This window comes from Gossypium hirsutum, chromosome A12, assembly GCF_007990345.1.
Source record: "Gossypium hirsutum isolate 1008001.06 chromosome A12, Gossypium_hirsutum_v2.1, whole genome shotgun sequence".
NCBI lineage: Eukaryota > Viridiplantae > Streptophyta > Magnoliopsida > Malvales > Malvaceae > Gossypium > Gossypium hirsutum.
The window spans coordinates 13,519,773-13,538,329 of record NC_053435.1 but is presented as its reverse complement, the minus strand read 5'-3'; the positions used below and the strand labels follow the sequence as shown (position 1 = coordinate 13,538,329).

Sequence of the window (18,557 nt, the reverse complement as noted above, 5' to 3'; positions counted from 1 at the left end):
GGTTTAAATTGATAAAGATAATAAAATAAGGAAATACGAATGTAATATAATACAATAAAAACAGATTCAAAATTGCAAAAAAAATAAATTTAAGTAAATAAAGTAAATTGGTAAATAGAATATTTTTAAGCTTAGCATTAGCCTCGGTGTACTCCAATCTTGAATCGATCCCCGAAATAAATTTTCTCTTCCAAGCAATAAACTGGTTATAGCAATCGAGGATCCCTCAAATCGCCAACTTTTCCTCTCGTATTCAATCCCAATATCACCTGCAAATCGACCCTTGTCGAATTTCCAACCACGTGGCATGTACCCGTAATTTAAGATTTTGACAACCTTACAATCTGAAAAGCCCAACTCGAATTAACGGTCTCAAACGTGTGGGTCGTTTAAATATGATCACTATCTCCCTTGACAGAATCCAACTAGCTTTTTCCAATTGAACATGTCAATTTGTTCGCAGGATTTTAAATAAAACACCGCTGACTCAACTTCTCAACTGTACGCCAAACGATTCCAACTCAATGCACGCTTTTCGAATTGAAATCAAATCAACTTTAAGGGACGAATTTGTACTATCCTATATACCAGAGAGATAACGAATACCGAATTACAAAATATTTAGTGTGGGTTCATATCTCACGATTACTTTGTCGAAGCGATAATTGGGCTAAGGCTAAAAAAGGTTTAGTTAATCATGAAAAGTATCATGCTTGAAAATAAATGGTTTCAATGAAATTGTAAAAAGTGAGAATGGGAAGGGGAAGGGAAAGGGCTTGGTAGGCAAATAGTTAAAAAGTTGAAAGTAAAAGAAAAATAGTTGAAATGGTAGAATAGAGTATCATGCATGAATGGAAAAAAATAAAGAATTTATTAAATGCCAAGTGTGTGTTTAATTGGTTGTAGCCACTAGGTATTTATATACAGTTTCAGTGCTAAAATTTAGCTAGATTTTTCCTAAATATTATCATTAAATAATCCTAAATATTATCACTAAATAAATTAAAATTTAAAAATCAAATTTAAACTAGAGAGTGAATTTAAACTAACTACAGAGTTATAACAATATAAAAAATCTTTCAATCTTTATCTAGCCACCTTAAAAAAAATCTTCAACCCTTTAATTTTTATCTAGTCATCTTTGTATCTTCAATCTTTCAATCAAGCCCTCCTCTTTGCTTTTTGCTTCAATTTAGCTCTTTTTTGTTAAAGTTTGAATTCAACACACCAACTTCATTCTTGATAAGAAAAATCTAAATTTAATAGCATTTTATCCAATAATTAGCCAAGAATAAATATATTAAAATATGAATTTATTTGGCTATCACCCTTTCATCTAAAAAGCTAAAAAAAAGTTATCTAAATTTGATTGGAAATATATAAAAAATAAAAACAACCAAATATACAATATAATAATTTTTCATACTTTCTAATTCCTTTAAAATTAACCCTCAATGTCGCAATAAAAAAGTGCAAATGTTGAGGGTTAGATTTTTTTAAAACCAAGACTAAATTAATACAATGTATAAATTTTAATGGTTAAAGTTGCTGTTATATCAATTTTAAAAGTTGCTACTACAACTAGTGCCCAAAAAATACAAAATCAAATGGTTAAGTGATAAAAAAATTTAATAATTGAGTAATCATTTTATAACTTTTACTAATTAAGTGATCGAAAAATAAAATTTAACAATTGAGTTACTACTAGTTTAGTCTTTTTAAATATAAGTCAAGAATGCATTATCCTAACATTTAATTATTAAAAGTTGGCAAGTTGCATTATCCTAACATTTTTGGTTTCACTATGACCCCTTAGATCTGTAAAATTGGTATATATTAAAATCGTTTTTGTTGAATCTGCAAGTCCCCAACGCTTCAATGCCTCACTCAAATTCTGATTCGGGTATGGCATCTCCTGCTCCTCATCCAAAAAAGAGACTATGCCCCTTCCCTCTTCTTTTATCTTCTTTGTTTCCCGTACTGGCAGCTATGCTTGTCTACCAGCTTGATCCATTCGATCCAGCTCCTTTGCCCATCCACGAGTTGGGTCAGGCAGCCATGTCTGTGTCGTTGCGCAACGATCGCATGCTGCAAGGTGCAGAGTTCGTGGGCGCAGGGGAGTTGCTAGGACCAGAAGACATTGCATATGATTCCAAGTCGCACCTCATTTACACCGGCTGTCAGGATGGGTGGATCAAGCGAGTTAGATTGCACCACGCAAATTCAGCAGTGGAAAAATGGGTTAACACCCACGGTAGACCGCTAGGAGTGGCTCTTGGCCACAATGGGGAAGCTATCGTGGCTGATGGTTATAAGGTTAGTTGCTCACAGACCTGGAAGCAGCAAGCAGCCAAAACACGTTTTCGTTTTTAAACTGAAGATTAATGTGACAGGGATTGCTGAATATAAGCAGAGATGGTGAGGTGGAGGTGCTGACGGAGGAGGCTGATGGGTTGAAATTCAAGCTTGCAGATGGAGTAGATATAGCTGACAATGGCATGATATACTTCACCGACGCTTCCTACAAATATAGCATGGAAGATAGCGTTTGGGACGTGCTAGAGGGTAAGCCACATGGGCGGCTTATGAGCTTCGATCCTGTTACCAGAAAAACCAGGGTGTTAGTCACCCATCTTTACTTTGCTAATGGAGTTGCTGTGTCACCACGTCAAGATTCTCTAATCTTATGTGAAACCACAATGTATGTTCCCTTCCCCAAAAGGCTTCTTATAATCCCAACAGTGAAATGCTAATAACAATGATAATCAATTTAATTGCAGGAGAAGATGTAGAAAATATTACATAGAGGGCAACAAACAGGGAGAGCTAGAGAAATTTGTGGATAACTTGCCTGGTCTGCCTGATAATATTAAATATGATGGAGAGGGCCACTACTGGATTGCATTAGCCACGGTAAATTAATAAAAGTTAATACTATTTGATGCATTGATATTCTATACACTGGCTATGCATAGTTGTAAAATATATTTAATTGGGCAGGGAAATTCGGTTGTTTTGGACTTTGGCATTGAGATATGCTTTCATCCGAAAGGCCATGGGATTGATGGAGAAGTACATTGGAGGATTGTCAAAGGGGAACTGATACGGGGTTGCGCGCGGACCAAGATCGAGTTGCCAAGTCACGAGAAACTCCTACGAAAACCCTAAACAATTAGATCTGAAACGAAACAGAAAATTAAAAAATTAGATTTTTAAATTTTCAGATCTGAAATAAAATCCCCAAATCAGCAAAGAATCAAATTGAGAATAGAAATAAGTGTTAGGGTTCTTGAAACCCTCAAGGAGATTGTGATTCTGCCCAATTGAACACCAAGATAGTTTTCCCCAAATTTTGACAATCTAATTTCACCCAAAAAGAGTATGGAAAAACCCTAGAAATTGGGGATTTTTGGGCTGATTCCTTAAGATAGAAAAAGGCTGAAAACACAATAAGAACAGAAAATAGATTAGATAATGATTCAGCACAAGTAGAAATAAAGAAAGAATTGACAGTAAGAAATTAAAAGATAAGTCCTAAGAAGCCTTGAAATCTCGAAAGATCTCACAACTTCCTTCAAACGGCTCTAATCTCCCCTCCAAAGAATATCAATGGCAAGAAGAAGGTTGAAGATGGCTCCCACAATCAAAAAGATTGTTAAAACAACTTCTAAAGAAAACTCAAGAGAGAAATCTTGGAGAAAACTCAAAGAAAATTCTGCTCTCAACAAATCTGAAATTTTAATAATAATGATAAGTGTTTAACAAGGTGGATAGCCATGCCTTTAAATAGGCCTTATAACTAGTCCTAATCTAATTAGAAAACTAAATTAAAAAAACTCCTAATTATTTTAATATGGAAATTCGGTCAAACGTCATTTTATCTGGGACTCTTGGACTGAATATTAACATAAAAATTTAAACTAAGTAAATAAATAAATAAAAATAAAAATAAAACTTTACAACTTGGGCCACTTTGACAATTTGGCCTGATTTTCAACTAAGTATGGATGGATTTCTTGATTGGGCTGGGAATTTGCTTATTGGGCCTCGCCTTCAAGAATTTGGGCTTTTGTGACTCGTATCAGGAACAATGCAGGTGTCTTAGTAGTTGATTTGGAAGGAAAACCGGTTGCCCACTACCATGATCACAAATTATGTTCGGTTACAAGCGCAATCAAGATTGGAAATCGTTTATAGTGTGGCTCTTTTGTTTATCCCCACATTACCAGCCTCGATCTGAATCAACATCCTGCCAGACCAACTGTGTTTGTGTGAGCAACAAAACTAGATTTACTACATTATTCCCTGCCCCTGCTGCTGCAGAATCAAATTACAGACATTAATTAATGGCTTGCCTTCTGCTAATTTGATTAATAACTACCTGTGGATTTTAAACGCTTCCCAACTTATTGAACCATACGATAGCAAAACAGCGATAAATTTACTAAATACATGACACACAAAGGACGCAGAAATGAGATCTCAGGAAAACTGATATACTGACTTTGTATGCAAATTACATCCAATAATACAATAAAATCACGATTAACAGACCCACAATTTTATTTAAATATAAGCTGGAACAGTGATTATTTTATACCATCATTAGTGGACATTCCAATCAAAGGAATAGTAGTTTGTGTTGTAGTAGTCCAAGTATCAAAAGCATTGATCTCTATCATGGTATTTTTGGGCTGTTAAATGCAGGTTTCATGAATATTTCAGAGTTTGATAGCACCAAAAGTTGTCAGGATTGGTTGCCTGGTCATAACTTGCGTTGGGTGTAATTGCCCTATAACTTGCGGGTAAATGGTAAAGCCGTGATTAGTCAGTTTTCTTCTTGCTCAGTCTAATGCAGCTATGACTGCATCAACGACTTCTTGAGTAGTACTAGTTCCTCCAAGGTCCTTCGTACGGTACTTTCCATCCGATATAACCCGTTCCACAGCAGTTCCAATCGATCTGCAAATGAGGGAAACTGCAGATGTCTTAACATCATAGCAGAAGACAGAAGCAGGGCCACAGGGTTTGCTTTCTTCTGTTCCACCAGATTCTCATTGCCCACATTTCCTGCAGAAGCTCCTTGCTCGAAAACAGCATGATCAGCCCCAACATTGCCTGCAAAAACAGCACCCCAGAAATTGAACAAAATTTTAGTCATACATTCATGATTCAGTGAGATCCCAACACTATACCACAAGTGGTGGTACCTTTTCTGCCGACAATATCTTATAACCTAAACATTAGAAAACTGAATAAAGTGGAGTGAAAATTCACTTGGCCTTTCAATGTAAAGATACATGTCCAGTGTTGAAAAGTATTTAAGGAAACAAGATTACTAAAACAGAGAGAAGAGTACATGGTTCAAAATTCCTCTTATGGCAATTACACATCTTCATTACATGGTCTACTAAAACATGAGCATTTGCTATTGCTTAATACACAGTTTTCATTGCTCTTATTGAAAGGAAAAACAAAAAAAATAAAATGGATAGGCATGAATATTTGATTTTTAATGATTTCAGAATCACCACTTTCTAGTTTTGGTTAAGAGAACCAAAGCTATATTCGTCAATGATCCAACAAAACAATGTAGCCCATTCCAGAAAAGGTCAGGGTAGCAAATATTTAACAAACAGAAGAAAACATTACAAAAGACCATCAGGTGTCAATTGATGTACCTCCAGGCATAACTCCAGTGCCCCCAGCAATACCAGCAGCTGTATTTGCAACTAAATTGCCATAAAGATTGGGTGTTACCTAAAAAAAATAGCCAACATAATTTATCATTAACTATAATAAGTAGATAGAGCAAGAAGCAAGTTAGAGAGTTGAACAATAATCACCTATTTTCTACCAAGTTAGTATAGCCTCTTAGAATAATCTACTTTCATTGACATTGCCAGGACTATGCAATCTCCAGTAAAACAGAGATATCCCAACAGTATGGTAGTGGAATACCATATCGTAGTGTCTAATTTCATTATTTTTAGCACCACTTGCTCTAGGTTGCTGCTCTAGGGACTAGAAGATAAAATTCTGAATTTAAGCAGTGCATATGAAATTTTCAAATTAATAGCGGCGAGGGAAGGATATGAATACCATGACATCAAACTGCTCAGGCTTGGAAACAAGCTGCATACAGCAATTGTCCACGATTATTTCATTGTACTTAATCCCTGGATACTTGGTAGAAACCTCTCGGCAAGATTCCAAGAACAACCCATCAGCAAGCTTCATGATGTTGGCTTTATGCACAGCGGTCACTTTCTTTCTATTGTTTAAATAAGCGTATTCAAATGCATATTTTGCAATGCGCTCCGAACAGAACTTTGTTATCAACTAGCAATAGAGTAATATCAGTATGAGACACATAACATAAAAATAGAATAATTCTAAATTTTATTCAGTATTAGCAGCACAAGACAAAGAGTGGAGAGTGGAGTCAAACGGAGTACCTTAAGACTCTCGACGACTCCACGGACGACCTCGTGTTCGAGGCCAGAGTACTCGCCTTCGGTGTTCTCTCTGATCACCACAATATCAACATCCTGATGCCTTGTGGGCAAGCCAGGCAAATTGAAGCAATTGACGAGCGAAGCGTACAAATCCAGCTCTCTTCTCAGCTGCACATTAAGCGAGCTCACACCCCCTCCCATCGGCGTAGCCAATCCTCCTTTCAAACAGACTTTGTTCTTCTTAATTGATTGGATCACTTTTTCAGGCACGCGCTCCATGTCGCCGTGAACCTCGTATCGCTCGAAATATAGAGGCGCGTGCATCGCTTCCATCACTTGCTCCACAGCACCCGTCACAAGAGGTCCGATCCCGTCACCAGGGATCAAGGTAACGGCTCGCGGGGCACCGTCGCCTGGGCGGGGCATGTAGGTGACGGATCGAGTTGGTGTCAGATTAAAAGACGGTAAGGTCCAGAGTTGTCTGAGGAGGGGAATGGATCTTCGGGACATGGGGGTTGAGTTTTAGCCTTTGGGAAGGGAGAGATTGCGTTTGTTTAGCCTCTACTTTCAGCGAAGCAATACAGCCATTGAAAGGGCATGGCAAAGCAGAGAATAATTGGAAACAATAAAATAATATTAATTAATTAATTAATTGTGAGACAAGAGTAGCTTTCCCTTTTCTTTTGTTTTGACTTTTCCAAGTTGTATGTGGACCTGCTCTGGTATAGATATTTAGAAGACGATTATAGGATTTTTATTTTTTTATTTTGATCATACCATTTTTAACGGTTGAACTGAATATTTAATTACTTAATCAGGGGTATGATGGGATTAGGGATGTAAAATATTTCCAACCCTTAGATTTTTTTTAAAATGAATTTAGGTTCAGGTTGGGTAAATTTAGAAAAATAATTAGGTTGAGATTAAGCTTGAGTTTGAGATAAAGTTGCACGGCCATTACTTTAATATGTATATATATTAGATTTTTGTTTTTAATAAATAAATATATAAATAAAAAATAAAATACATTAAATTCTAAGTTTTTATTCAAAAAATTAACCTTATTTACTTTAAAATAGAAATGTAAAAAATATAATTTTATTTACTTCAAAAATAAATAATTAAATAATTAAATTAAATTCGGTTTCAAGTTAAAAATCGAGGTCAATGCAGAGTCGGAATAAATTAATCAAGTTTCATGTAGGATGTGATGGATAGATGCAGTCAGCTCTCGGCCTTGTTTGTTTCATTCAGTTGGGAGAAGTTTGCTCCTATATTGCTTGCACGTACTATGTAGTAATGTTTTCCACTATAACTCAAAGGGGCAACCTTTCATATTTAGATATTCCATCAGTTTTAAGTGTTTAATGTATACTTTACTCAAAAAAAAAAAAAGCAGCATAGTACAAAGGTAACAAAAACAAAATGTCAGCAAATGTAATTAGTTAAAAGCACCGGTTTCAGTTACATCGATTGTTGTGCATTATTTCAATAATAAATCGAAATAAATTTTTTATATCGATGTAAATTTTAGTTCATACTGATTACATCAGCTCGTTCTGGTCAATTTCGATTATAATGATCAGAATATTGTTCACCAAATGATATATGAACAATATTAAAAAATAAATAAAATTATTTTTTATTCAACTTTTAAAGAAAAATATTAATCAATTTAAACTTTAACCAAATGAATGGAGTAATTTTAAAATTTAAAGTAAAAAATTAATAATAAAAAAATAATTTATATAACAAAAAAAACTAAAGGAAAGAAAAAAAAATTCTAAAAGCTTCACGAACACATTTTTATGTGTATGTTTTTATTAAACTTTCATATGATCTTATTGTAGATTTTCTTAAATTATGTCGTGGATAATTTTGTTGTTTAATTTGTGAGATACTTTTTTTCTTGTTTTCTTTAAATTTATTAAATGAAAAAAATTTTGTTTCTGAAATTTATTGATGAGTATTTTATATAATCAATTAATATTTTTATATTTAAAATTATTTAATCTAATTCATTTAAAATATTTAAATATTTTATATATTAAATATTTTTTAAAATATTAATAAATTAAAAAAATACACCGAAAATAAATTGATACCAATACATATCAATTCCAGTGAAAAGAATTGGTATGCCCACGAATATGGCCAAGAATACGATAAACAAAACTAAAACAGTATTTTCTTTAATCGCGTTGTTTGAATGAAAAGATGTTAGCCGCTTTATTTCAAGCCCCTCCTTATAGTCCACAATCATGTATCACACACATCAATACACCACGATGTCATAACACTTGAGAATAGGAAGTCAAACCAGTTCAAAAGGAAAGGACTGAAGATTCAATAATGTATAATTATTCCATATAACCAAAATCCACCGATCATTGATGGTAAGCTGTGGCTTATATTTCATTAGTTTGCTTCCAGAGGAACCCCATCACATGATTTACTAATTAATATTATCCAGCATTCCAAATTTTCTTACATGGGAGAGCACTTGACAAAGAGGATAAGAGAGAAGATGCTTTCAAAGGTGTTGACTTTTGAAGTTGGGTGGTTTGACCAAGATGAGAATTCCAGTGGCAGTGTTTGTGCTAGGTTAGAAAAAGATGCTACTGTGGTATGTTTTGCATTTTCTTACCTTCTTTATGACTATATATAATTGATTGAGATTATAAATTTGATTATGGTCCTGTATGTTTCCAGGTGAAATCTTTGTTTGGTGATGAAGTGTCGCTTGTTGTGCAAACCATCTCGGGTGTAACTCTAGCTTGTGTGATGGGCCTATTCATTGCGTGGAGACTTGCCATTGTCATGATTGTTGTCCAACCGCTCATCATCCTTAGCATGTACACTCGAATGGTTATACTTAAAAGAATGTCTGTGAAAGCCATAAAAAGCACAACAAGAGAGCAGCAAGCTTGCTGCGGAGGCAGTTTCCACCCATAGAACTATTACTGCCTTGTCATCTCAAGACCAAATCATGAAAATGTTGCAAACAGCCCAAGAAGTTCCAAGAAAAGAGAATGTTAGACAATCTTGGCTTGCAGGTCTAGGACTCGGTTCAGCTCAATTGCTTACTGCTTGTATTATTGCCTTTGATTTTTGGTATGGTGGAAAACTCATATCGCAAGGATATATCACTGCGAAAGCCCTTATTGAAACGTTCCTTGTTTTGTTTAGCACCGGCCTTGTCATTGCTCAAGCTGCAAGCATGACATCGGACTTAGCCAAGAGCGCTGAGGTTGTTGGATCTTTGTTTGCGATATTTGATCGTTGCACAAGGATAGGACCTGATGAATGTCTGCGACATTCATTTTGTGACAGCTAGACTTATCAATCAGCATAGAAGCCGGGAAATCAACAGCATTGGTGGGACAAAGTGGATCTGGTAAATCAACCACTTAGTTCAATTGAGAGATTTTATGATCCTTTCAAAGGAGTAGTGAAGATTGATGGTCGAGATATAAAGGAATACAACCTAAGGTCATTGAGGAAACACAATAGCACTTGTTAGTCAAGAACCAACACAATTTTCTGGCACAATCAGGGAAAACATATCCGGAGCATCAGATAAAATCATTGAAGTAACTAGAGCAGCAAATGCACATTATTTCATAGCAGGTCTAGTAGATGGTTATGATACCTGGTGTGGAGACAGAGGTGTGCAACTATCTGGGGGCCAGAAGCAAAGAATCGCCATAGCCCGAGCCATATTGAAGAACCCAGCAATGTTATTGTTAGATGAAGCAACCAGTGCACTTGACAGTTACTCTGAGGAAGTGGTGTAAGAGGTATTGGAGCGAGTGATGGTGAGGAGAACTTGTGTTATTGTTGCACATAGGCTAAGCACCATTAAAAATTGTCATCTTATTGCTGTGTTAGACAAAGGGAAGGTGGAGGAGAAAGGCAACCATTCATCTTTTTTGGCCAAAGGGCCAACAGGAGCTTACTACTCTTTGATTAATCTTCAGAGTAGAGCACATAATTCTATCTAGTCATTCAAATAAGTTGTGTATTTTTAGATGATAGATCATTTTTTGAGCTTTAGTGGGTGATAAAATGCCCCTTAGCTTTCACTATGAGCTTAATCATTTCATGGAAGCTGGTGAATGTCCTATAACATTCTAATCATCATCACCCATCATTGACATAATGATTTATTTGGTTCTCTAACTTTATAAAAAAAATCATTTTAGCCTTCTATTTAATTTTTCATTTTTTTAACTCTTGAACTTGCATTATTTAACAAATCATCCTAAAATGAATGGAATAGTCAACATTGTTAACTTTACTAACGTGGTATCCACATGGCAGTCCGCGTATATGCCATGTTAGCAATTAATTAATTTTTTAAAATTTAAAATTAATAAAAAATGTTTTTTATACTTTTTAATAATTTCTAATTTTTAAAATATTTTTATTTATTTTTTTTATTTTTTAAAATTTAAGGGATAATGACAAAATTTACCCCTATACTTTATCAAAATTGTCAATATAATTTTTGTACTTTAAAATTTATTTATTTTGATACTTGTACTTTAATTTCGTTTATTAAAATAGCAATTGCCCTTAAAACTATTAATCACATCACATCGTACCAATAAAGAGATTAGATGTGAAAATTTTACCATGTCATTGAATATGTATCTATCTCTTATGCCACCATAGGTGGCTTAAAGCTAATTTACCTAATATTTATTATAATCAAAAAACAATTTTAATTATGACTAAAAGAAAAATAATTGTACTTGCCTCTTCAAGCATCTTTTCTAGAACAAAATAAAGAAGACTGAGCTACATGTTTTCACTGTCAACGCTAATACTCATCAGTGTCTTCTCTGATCAGGAAACATTCAATGGAGTTTATGAGTTCATCTCCTAGTTTCAACCTTCTTCAACTTTGGGTTAAAATCTTCAATTATGGGCACATATATATAATGTATAATACTTTATAAAGTATGATACGAAATTAAGTGACCAATTATGTTATATGTGTCACAGGTATTAAAGTGTCATAGAAATAATGTGTAGATACCATAAGTATCATGGAAAGGTATAATTCTTACCCTGGTCTATTTTGAGGTTAATTTAGCTTCAGTACCTAAAAACACTTAGTGGATAGATTTTGGTGCTACTATTCACATAAGTGTTTCTATGTAGGGTTGCCTGAGCTACTGAAAGCCAAGTGATGGTGACAGACACATCTTTTTAGGTAAAGGAAAATCAGTGGAAGTGGAATCAATTGGACATTTTAGGTTGTTATTAAGAACTGTTTTTTGTTTAGATTTAAAAGAAACTTTTATAGTACTGTCTTTTTAACTTACCGATGGATAACATTTGTACATATGTTCATTTCTATTGCCTCTACATCTAGTGGCATTTTAACTTAGTGAACTAATTATGTTTACATTAGGAATAAAAAAGTTAACTAGATATCACTCTTAAGTTGCATGTGAGGTAGTTCTAGTACGAGTTTGATATTCTATCGCTATGTGACTTAATTGTCTGGTTTAGTCCACGAGTAGTCTTTTTTTTCGCATGTTTGGTGTGTTTGCTTTAGGACAAACAAAGAGTTAAGTGTGGGAGAGTTTAATCTTCCATAATTTGATATGGAAAATTAGGTTTTCTCGATATACTTAAGGAGCTTATTCTCAAGCAAAGTATCATCTTTTTCATAGTTTTTAGATTTTAAGTTAATAAGTGTAAATGTCTCGATTTTACTCATTTTGTGACCCAGTTTGACCAATAGTGCCATTGGGGGCCTAACATGTTGTTGAGTGGTGTAGAGAAGGGTTGGAGGTTGAAAATGAGCGAAAATGGTACCAAAGGAAAGGGTATCATGATATCATTGCCTTAGAATCGTGACACCTCCAACAGGTTTGAAGATTGAAGATCACATTTTAGCTGTATCACGATATCCACCTTCAAAGAAAACCTCTAATGTAACACCCCTAACCCGTATCCATCATCAAAACTAGGTTACAGAGCATTACCAGAGTTTACAGATCAAACTGACAGAAATTTCAAACATTTCATATAATATAATATTCATGTCAGAAACCAATCGAAATCATACATATAATCCCTTATACGAGCCTTCGAGGCCCAAAATACACGTTAGAAACAAAGCGGGACTAAATCAGAAACTCAAAAACTTTTTCGAAATACATTAAAAAATTTCAAAGCTGCAAGGGTCACACAGCCGTGCGGCCAGGCTGTGTGACTCACATGGCCAAGAGACACGCCCGTGTCTTAGGCCGTGCAGGCATTCGAAAATAAGGACACACGGCCATGTCCCAGCCCTTGTCTGTCCCTATGTAACTCACTGACTTGGGTCACACGGCCAAGCCACACGCCCGCGTGTCAAGCTATGTACCCTTTCGATGTAACCTCACATACCCGTGTGCTAGGCTGTGTAATAGCCTGACTTGCAAACCTTTAATAAGCTACAGGGGACACACAACCGTGTTACACACGGCTGAGACACATGTCCGTGTGGACGAAAATAAGTCATTTTACAAGCCACATTTCTCACACAAATTGGCATTGCATATACACAAGTCATAAATAGGCATCTAAAACAAGCCAAAATCAAGCCTTAAATATGTGATATCTTCACATACAACCAATATGCCCTTAGGCATCTCAAATGACAACTTATAACATGTATATCTAAACATTCAATATATTCAATTGTTTAACTAACTTATATGCATATTTGTACCAAAACTTACCATGTAGGTCATTAATCAAAACATACCATTTAGTACCATTTATGTACATGATCTCTAGTATCAAATGGTCATATAAGTCACTTGTAACTTGTGCACTAGAAACACCAATACAAACCATTCAAAACTAACATCATTATACATATGTGCTTTCCACAACAAGCACTAAATCACTCCAAATTATAGTACATATCCATATGCATATTCAACTACCATTTAATTTTCATCCATCAAACATAAATTATTTCATATATTAACCATACCAAACCACACATCAAACATGATAAGGCTGTTTATATATACATTTACAAAATATACCAAAACACAAGCCAAAGCATATGGCCACAACCACAACATCACACATAGGCCAACATTAGCCTAAATAACCTATACATGCTATTATAACCGAAATTAAACAACTGAAAGTACCAAAAGAGCCGAAGGGTAGTGTGTTATAGCTTTGACAAGCTTCCAAGCCGAACGAGCTTTCAAATCACTATAAAACACAGAAAATAACACAGAGTAAGCATTTAAGCTTAGTAAGTTCCTATAACTTAGAATTTAACTTACCATTTTAAATCACAATTAAGGTAAGCTAACATAGCATATCCCAACCAATTTGGCCAAAAGCCTAAACACATGATCACCAACATATTAGCCATGTAAATCATATATAAAATCCAATACACATGGATGAATTCAACAATTAATCACATTTCATATACATGAATTATTCATTTCATATATCAATGTATCATGTAACATCACTTTCAAGTATTTCATGTAAATACCTGTAATAGTTCATATTTAACTCATATAATCTCGTAACAGAACTGTGCCCGTTGAACCATTTAGAATATCGTTGGATACGCGGGTAGTACACACGAGGTGTACTAAACTGTAATCCGTCAATTCCTGTAATCTATGCTCATATGAGCTCTGAATCAGTATGCTCTTACGAGCTGTAAACAGCAAGCTCCTCCGAACTGAATAATGGAAAGTTCATACGAGCTGAGTATCGATAAGTCATACGAGCTGAAATCAGTAACTCTAATGACGTGCCATTTCTATCCTACAAATTCCTAAGGTTCAAACGGGGCTCGGTAATCGCCGTACATCGTCGGATATGCTTTCAGTATCCATACATGGCAATTACACAATTCACATACATATAAATCAATTGAAACATATAAATGTATAGTTTAATTACACAAACTTACCTCGACGAGTGTACATAAATACGGAGGCAACGAATCTGAGATTTTCTCTTTGCCTCGATCTAACTCCATACGAGGTCTGACAGGATCTATACGAATGAATTTAACTCAATTCAATATAATTCATATTCGATTTATCCCACAACATATTTTTGAAAAAATTACCATCTACCCTTATACTTTTAATTCCTTGTAATTTAGTCTTTAAGCTCGAAAAATGAAATTCATTCAATTTTATCCCTACCCAAGCCTAGCCAAATTATAAACATACTAATAACAGCACATATATTTCACAAATTCACAATTTTTCCATATAATAATTTATGTTTTTTAATTTAGTCCCTATTTGACAATTTCATAAAAAATTCATTTACAAAAGTTGTTTATCTAACAACAACCATTCATTTTCTATCATCAAACTTCAAAGCTCATGCATATTCATCAATGGCAAAACCCTAATAGTTAACAATTTTGCAAATTAGTCCCTAGGCTAACTAGATTAGCCACAACGATCCTGGAAACATAAAAATCATTAAAAATGAAACAAAATTACATACCTAATTGAAGGATTAAAGATGGCCAAATGTTAAGGATGAAAATGGCTTTATTTCCTCTTGAAAATCAGTGGAAGAAGATAGAGAAAGATGATAACAAATTAAATTTTATTTTAACTTATCATTTATTATTTAATTACTTAATTAACCTTTAAAATTAATTCAAATTACAAAATTGCCAAGCCATTATCATCCACTAACATACTAATGGGCTAATTACCATATAAAGACCTCCACATTAATGTTCTATATCTATATAATACCTTTAGCTATTAGAACTCAACTTTTGCAGTTTATGCAATTTAGTCCTTTTTTATCAAATTGAACATGTAAACGATAAAATTTCTGAACGAAATTTTTATATGGTATTTCTATCATGCTGTAGACCATAAAATAATAATAAAATAAATTTTTTGACTTCAGATTTTTGGTCTTAAAACCACTGTTCCAATTTCACTGAAAATGGGTTGTTACACCTAAGTTTGAAGTTGACTTGGTATCCTGATATCCTTTTCTGGGTATTGCGACATCAATATCATGAGGGGAACAAAATTGGACAAAAAGGGTAGTCTTTGTCCACCCGATACACCAATCACACAAGGCCCGTGTAGGGGAAATTTTGGCAACAAAATTTCATCAACATTCAGCCTAAAACAATTAATTTTTACTGAGGAGGAGACACACACATTAGTTTAGTTTTTAGCTTTAGTTTCTCTAGGTTTTCTCTTAGTTTTTCTACAACTTTTCAAATTTTTTTTATTTTCTCTTATTCTTTCTTAGTTTTAAAGTTTATTTTTCTGTATTTGCTTCTTGTTCTTAGTGTTCTTAGTGTTAGTTAAGTTAGTTACCACTGTAGCTTAGGTTTATTTGCATTTTCAGTCCCTGTACCTTGGTTGTAAGATGTTTTTAGTTTTATTTTAATGTATTTCAATTTCTTTTACTTTAAATCAGCTAAATATTGTTCCTTTTTATGTTTACTGCTTTAGATTTTCTTTTTGAATGCTTTTAGATTCATGTTCTTTAAGTTTTCTTGCATAAAAATCCAAACTTTTATACTTTTGTTAAGTTTGACTTTAGTGGTTTCTTTATTTTTCATTTCCATGTCCATTATCTTTATTTTCAGCATGGTAGCTAAACCTTAAAGGGTTTTGATTGACGGAGATGTGGGTAAGTTAATTTTTTTACAAGGGACTAAATCGTAATAAATTAAACTAAATCGAATTGACCTAAAAACTTAGGAATTGATGCCCCTAAGGGCATATCTAGACAAATGAGACTGAGAGATAATCTTGTTGTGCACCAATTCATTAGTCCCGGATTAACCGGTGAGATCAAGATATAAACTAAATTAATTTTTCTAAGTTGGTAAAATTTAAATCGAGAGTTAAAATGAAGCCACTTAGTATTTTAAGCGATTTAATTCCCTTCTTCAAAGATCGGCGAGCCACATCAAAATCAACCAGCCACCGTTAGTCATTTATTATTTAATCTCTTAGTTTTGTACTCTTTACAATTTGGTCCCTAGATTAGCATATTTAATTTCCTTGCAAAACTTTCTTGTTATGATTTGTTGTACTATAAAATCATACCAGTAGCTGGTTAGAATCTATAGTGTACGCTATCTATCACTCAATCACCATCTCCTTTGGGTTTGACCTATTGGAATACTTCGTGTTCCATCAAAACTATAAATATTACAACTGACCTATACGCTTGCAATAAAACTGCGCTTTAAATTTGTTTTATAAAACCATTTGCTTTATGCGCATACGCACACACAGTCAGTAACACACTTATGATAAGGTCATTAGACGAGTACTAATCGAATTGCTTTCATAATGGTATGTCGTTGGGGAGAGCTTAATCACGATACTATAGTGGAATGACTTCGTGACTAAATGAGTTTATAATTAATAGTCGAAAAGTTGGAACTTAATTATAAACTATTTGAGCCTCAATTGCATATGTAGAATCGATCCCTCCGCTAGCTCATTGAAACCATAATTGAATGAAATGAACATAAATGAATGAAGATGGTGAAATGGAGAAATAAGAAACATTTGGAAATGATTAAGGTTTTCTCCAAAATGAAAATGAAAATGGAGAAATGAAATATTTGGAAATGAATATGGTATTCTCCAAAATGAAAATGAAAAATGAAAAAGAACTAAAAAATGAATTTATGTTTTTTAAATTAAATAAAGTTCAAAAATGGAAATAAACCATTTGGTTATAGTGAACCGTTGAATGCAGAAATATTAAATATATTTTGTTATAGATTTTTTTACGGTAAAGTCGTCATGATTTTAACGGAATTAGAATTAGGTTGAGAAAATTATTTGATTGGAAATATATTTAAATTTATATTTGAGAAATAGAAAAACAAATATTGGGTTGGATCTATAAACTATTAGGTTAAAAGATCAGGAGGTACTTGTACTTAGACTCAATGTGGAAGAGGCCCAAAACCCTTTATGTAATAAAGGGAGACGACAAACCCTAGTATTATTAACTAGGGTTGCCACCGCCTACACTTTAGTAGAATTAGAATTTTATTTTTCTAATTGAAATAAACTTCTACAATTTAGCAAGGGTTTTACCTTCTTTTCCTATAAATAGATGGCATGGTAAGACTATTTATACAACTCTAAGATATTATTACTCTACCAAAAAATAGAGAATTTATTCTCAACTATTAAATATATTTTTTTGAAATAACAATTCTGTCAGTTTCTATTTGAGAAGAGAATTTTCGTTTTCACCAAAAAGAAAAGAAAATTATTTCTAGTTTCTTTGTTTGATTCGATTTGTTCGAACCCACACTTGAAGCAATTAGTGGTATGAGAATAACGGAGAAGATCATTTGGTTGAAAGTCGGGAACAACAAGGATACATCTATTCGAAAACATAGGTACAATTTCGGTCTAGGGTTTATTGCTATAAATATCACAAACCGGGTCAATTTTCAAAATTTTTATTTTCCGCTGTACAAGAAAATCAATTTCAAACCGGATTTTTTTCGACAATTTAAAACCATTGCATTCAATCAAACCTAGTGCAATTTGTAATCAAATCTCATATAGTTTCATACCAAATACTTTCATTACCATATTAACATGCATATGATCATCTTTACATACCAAATCACTCGTATGTATTCAAATTTACCATATCTCTTTCATTTCACAATAACTTAACCAAATCATATTATCATGTATAGGCACATATATTTATTCATTACCATTACTAACATACCAACTCATATATTCCATTTCATATCAAGATTTCAACCATTTCCAAGCCTATTGACTTATTGTTACTCAATTGGCCCCCAGTGCTCGTTTTCAGCTCATTGCATTTCATATATTATATTGTCGCATCATGTTTATTTTATAACCTTATTAACCAGACACAGACTCGAAATGAATATGTGGATCCGTCACCTTGGGTTACCTGACAACGATGGTTTTCACAATTTGAATATTCTATCACGCTAGATTACCCGACAACAATGACTCTATATATACAATCTACCATCTTGGGTTGCTCGATAATGATGGTTTTCAATCAATATTCTAACCTTATAGC

The 18,557-nt window shown here is 33.7% G+C and overlaps 1 protein-coding gene and 2 pseudogenes across 1 annotated transcript; 2 read left to right on the top strand and 1 right to left on the bottom strand.

The window, feature by feature from the left end:
* Positions 1-1,725: 1,725 nt before the first annotated feature.
* Positions 1,726-3,248, top strand: LOC121211297 (protein STRICTOSIDINE SYNTHASE-LIKE 5). The gene is made up of 4 exons (XM_041083969.1): positions 1,726-2,316; positions 2,394-2,701; positions 2,781-2,913; positions 3,001-3,248. Exons 1-4 carry the CDS (start codon positions 1,879-1,881, stop codon positions 3,166-3,168), a joined length of 1,047 nt encoding a protein of 348 aa, XP_040939903.1. The 5' UTR covers positions 1,726-1,878; the 3' UTR covers positions 3,169-3,248.
* Positions 3,249-4,475: 1,227 nt separating this feature from the next.
* LOC107949967 (isocitrate dehydrogenase [NAD] regulatory subunit 1, mitochondrial-like) lies at positions 4,476-7,152 on the bottom strand (annotated as a pseudogene).
* Positions 7,153-8,608: 1,456 nt separating this feature from the next.
* Positions 8,609-10,462, top strand: LOC107887665 (ABC transporter B family member 15-like; annotated as a pseudogene).
* Positions 10,463-18,557: the final 8,095 nt, after the last annotated feature.

What these genes read in the sequence shown, in the direction of transcription:
- LOC121211297 (XM_041083969.1), top strand. Translation starts at nt 1,879, where the DNA reads ATGCCTCACTCAAATTCTGATTCGGGTATGGCATCTCCTGCTCCTCAT. An exon ending in ATCTTATGTGAAACCACAAT is followed by an intron (nt 2,702 to 2,780) that starts GTATGTTCCCTT and finishes ATTTAATTGCAG; the next exon opens with GAGAAGATGTAGAAAATATT. An exon ending in ACTGGATTGCATTAGCCACG is followed by an intron (nt 2,914 to 3,000) that starts GTAAATTAATAA and finishes TTAATTGGGCAG; the next exon opens with GGAAATTCGGTTGTTTTGGA.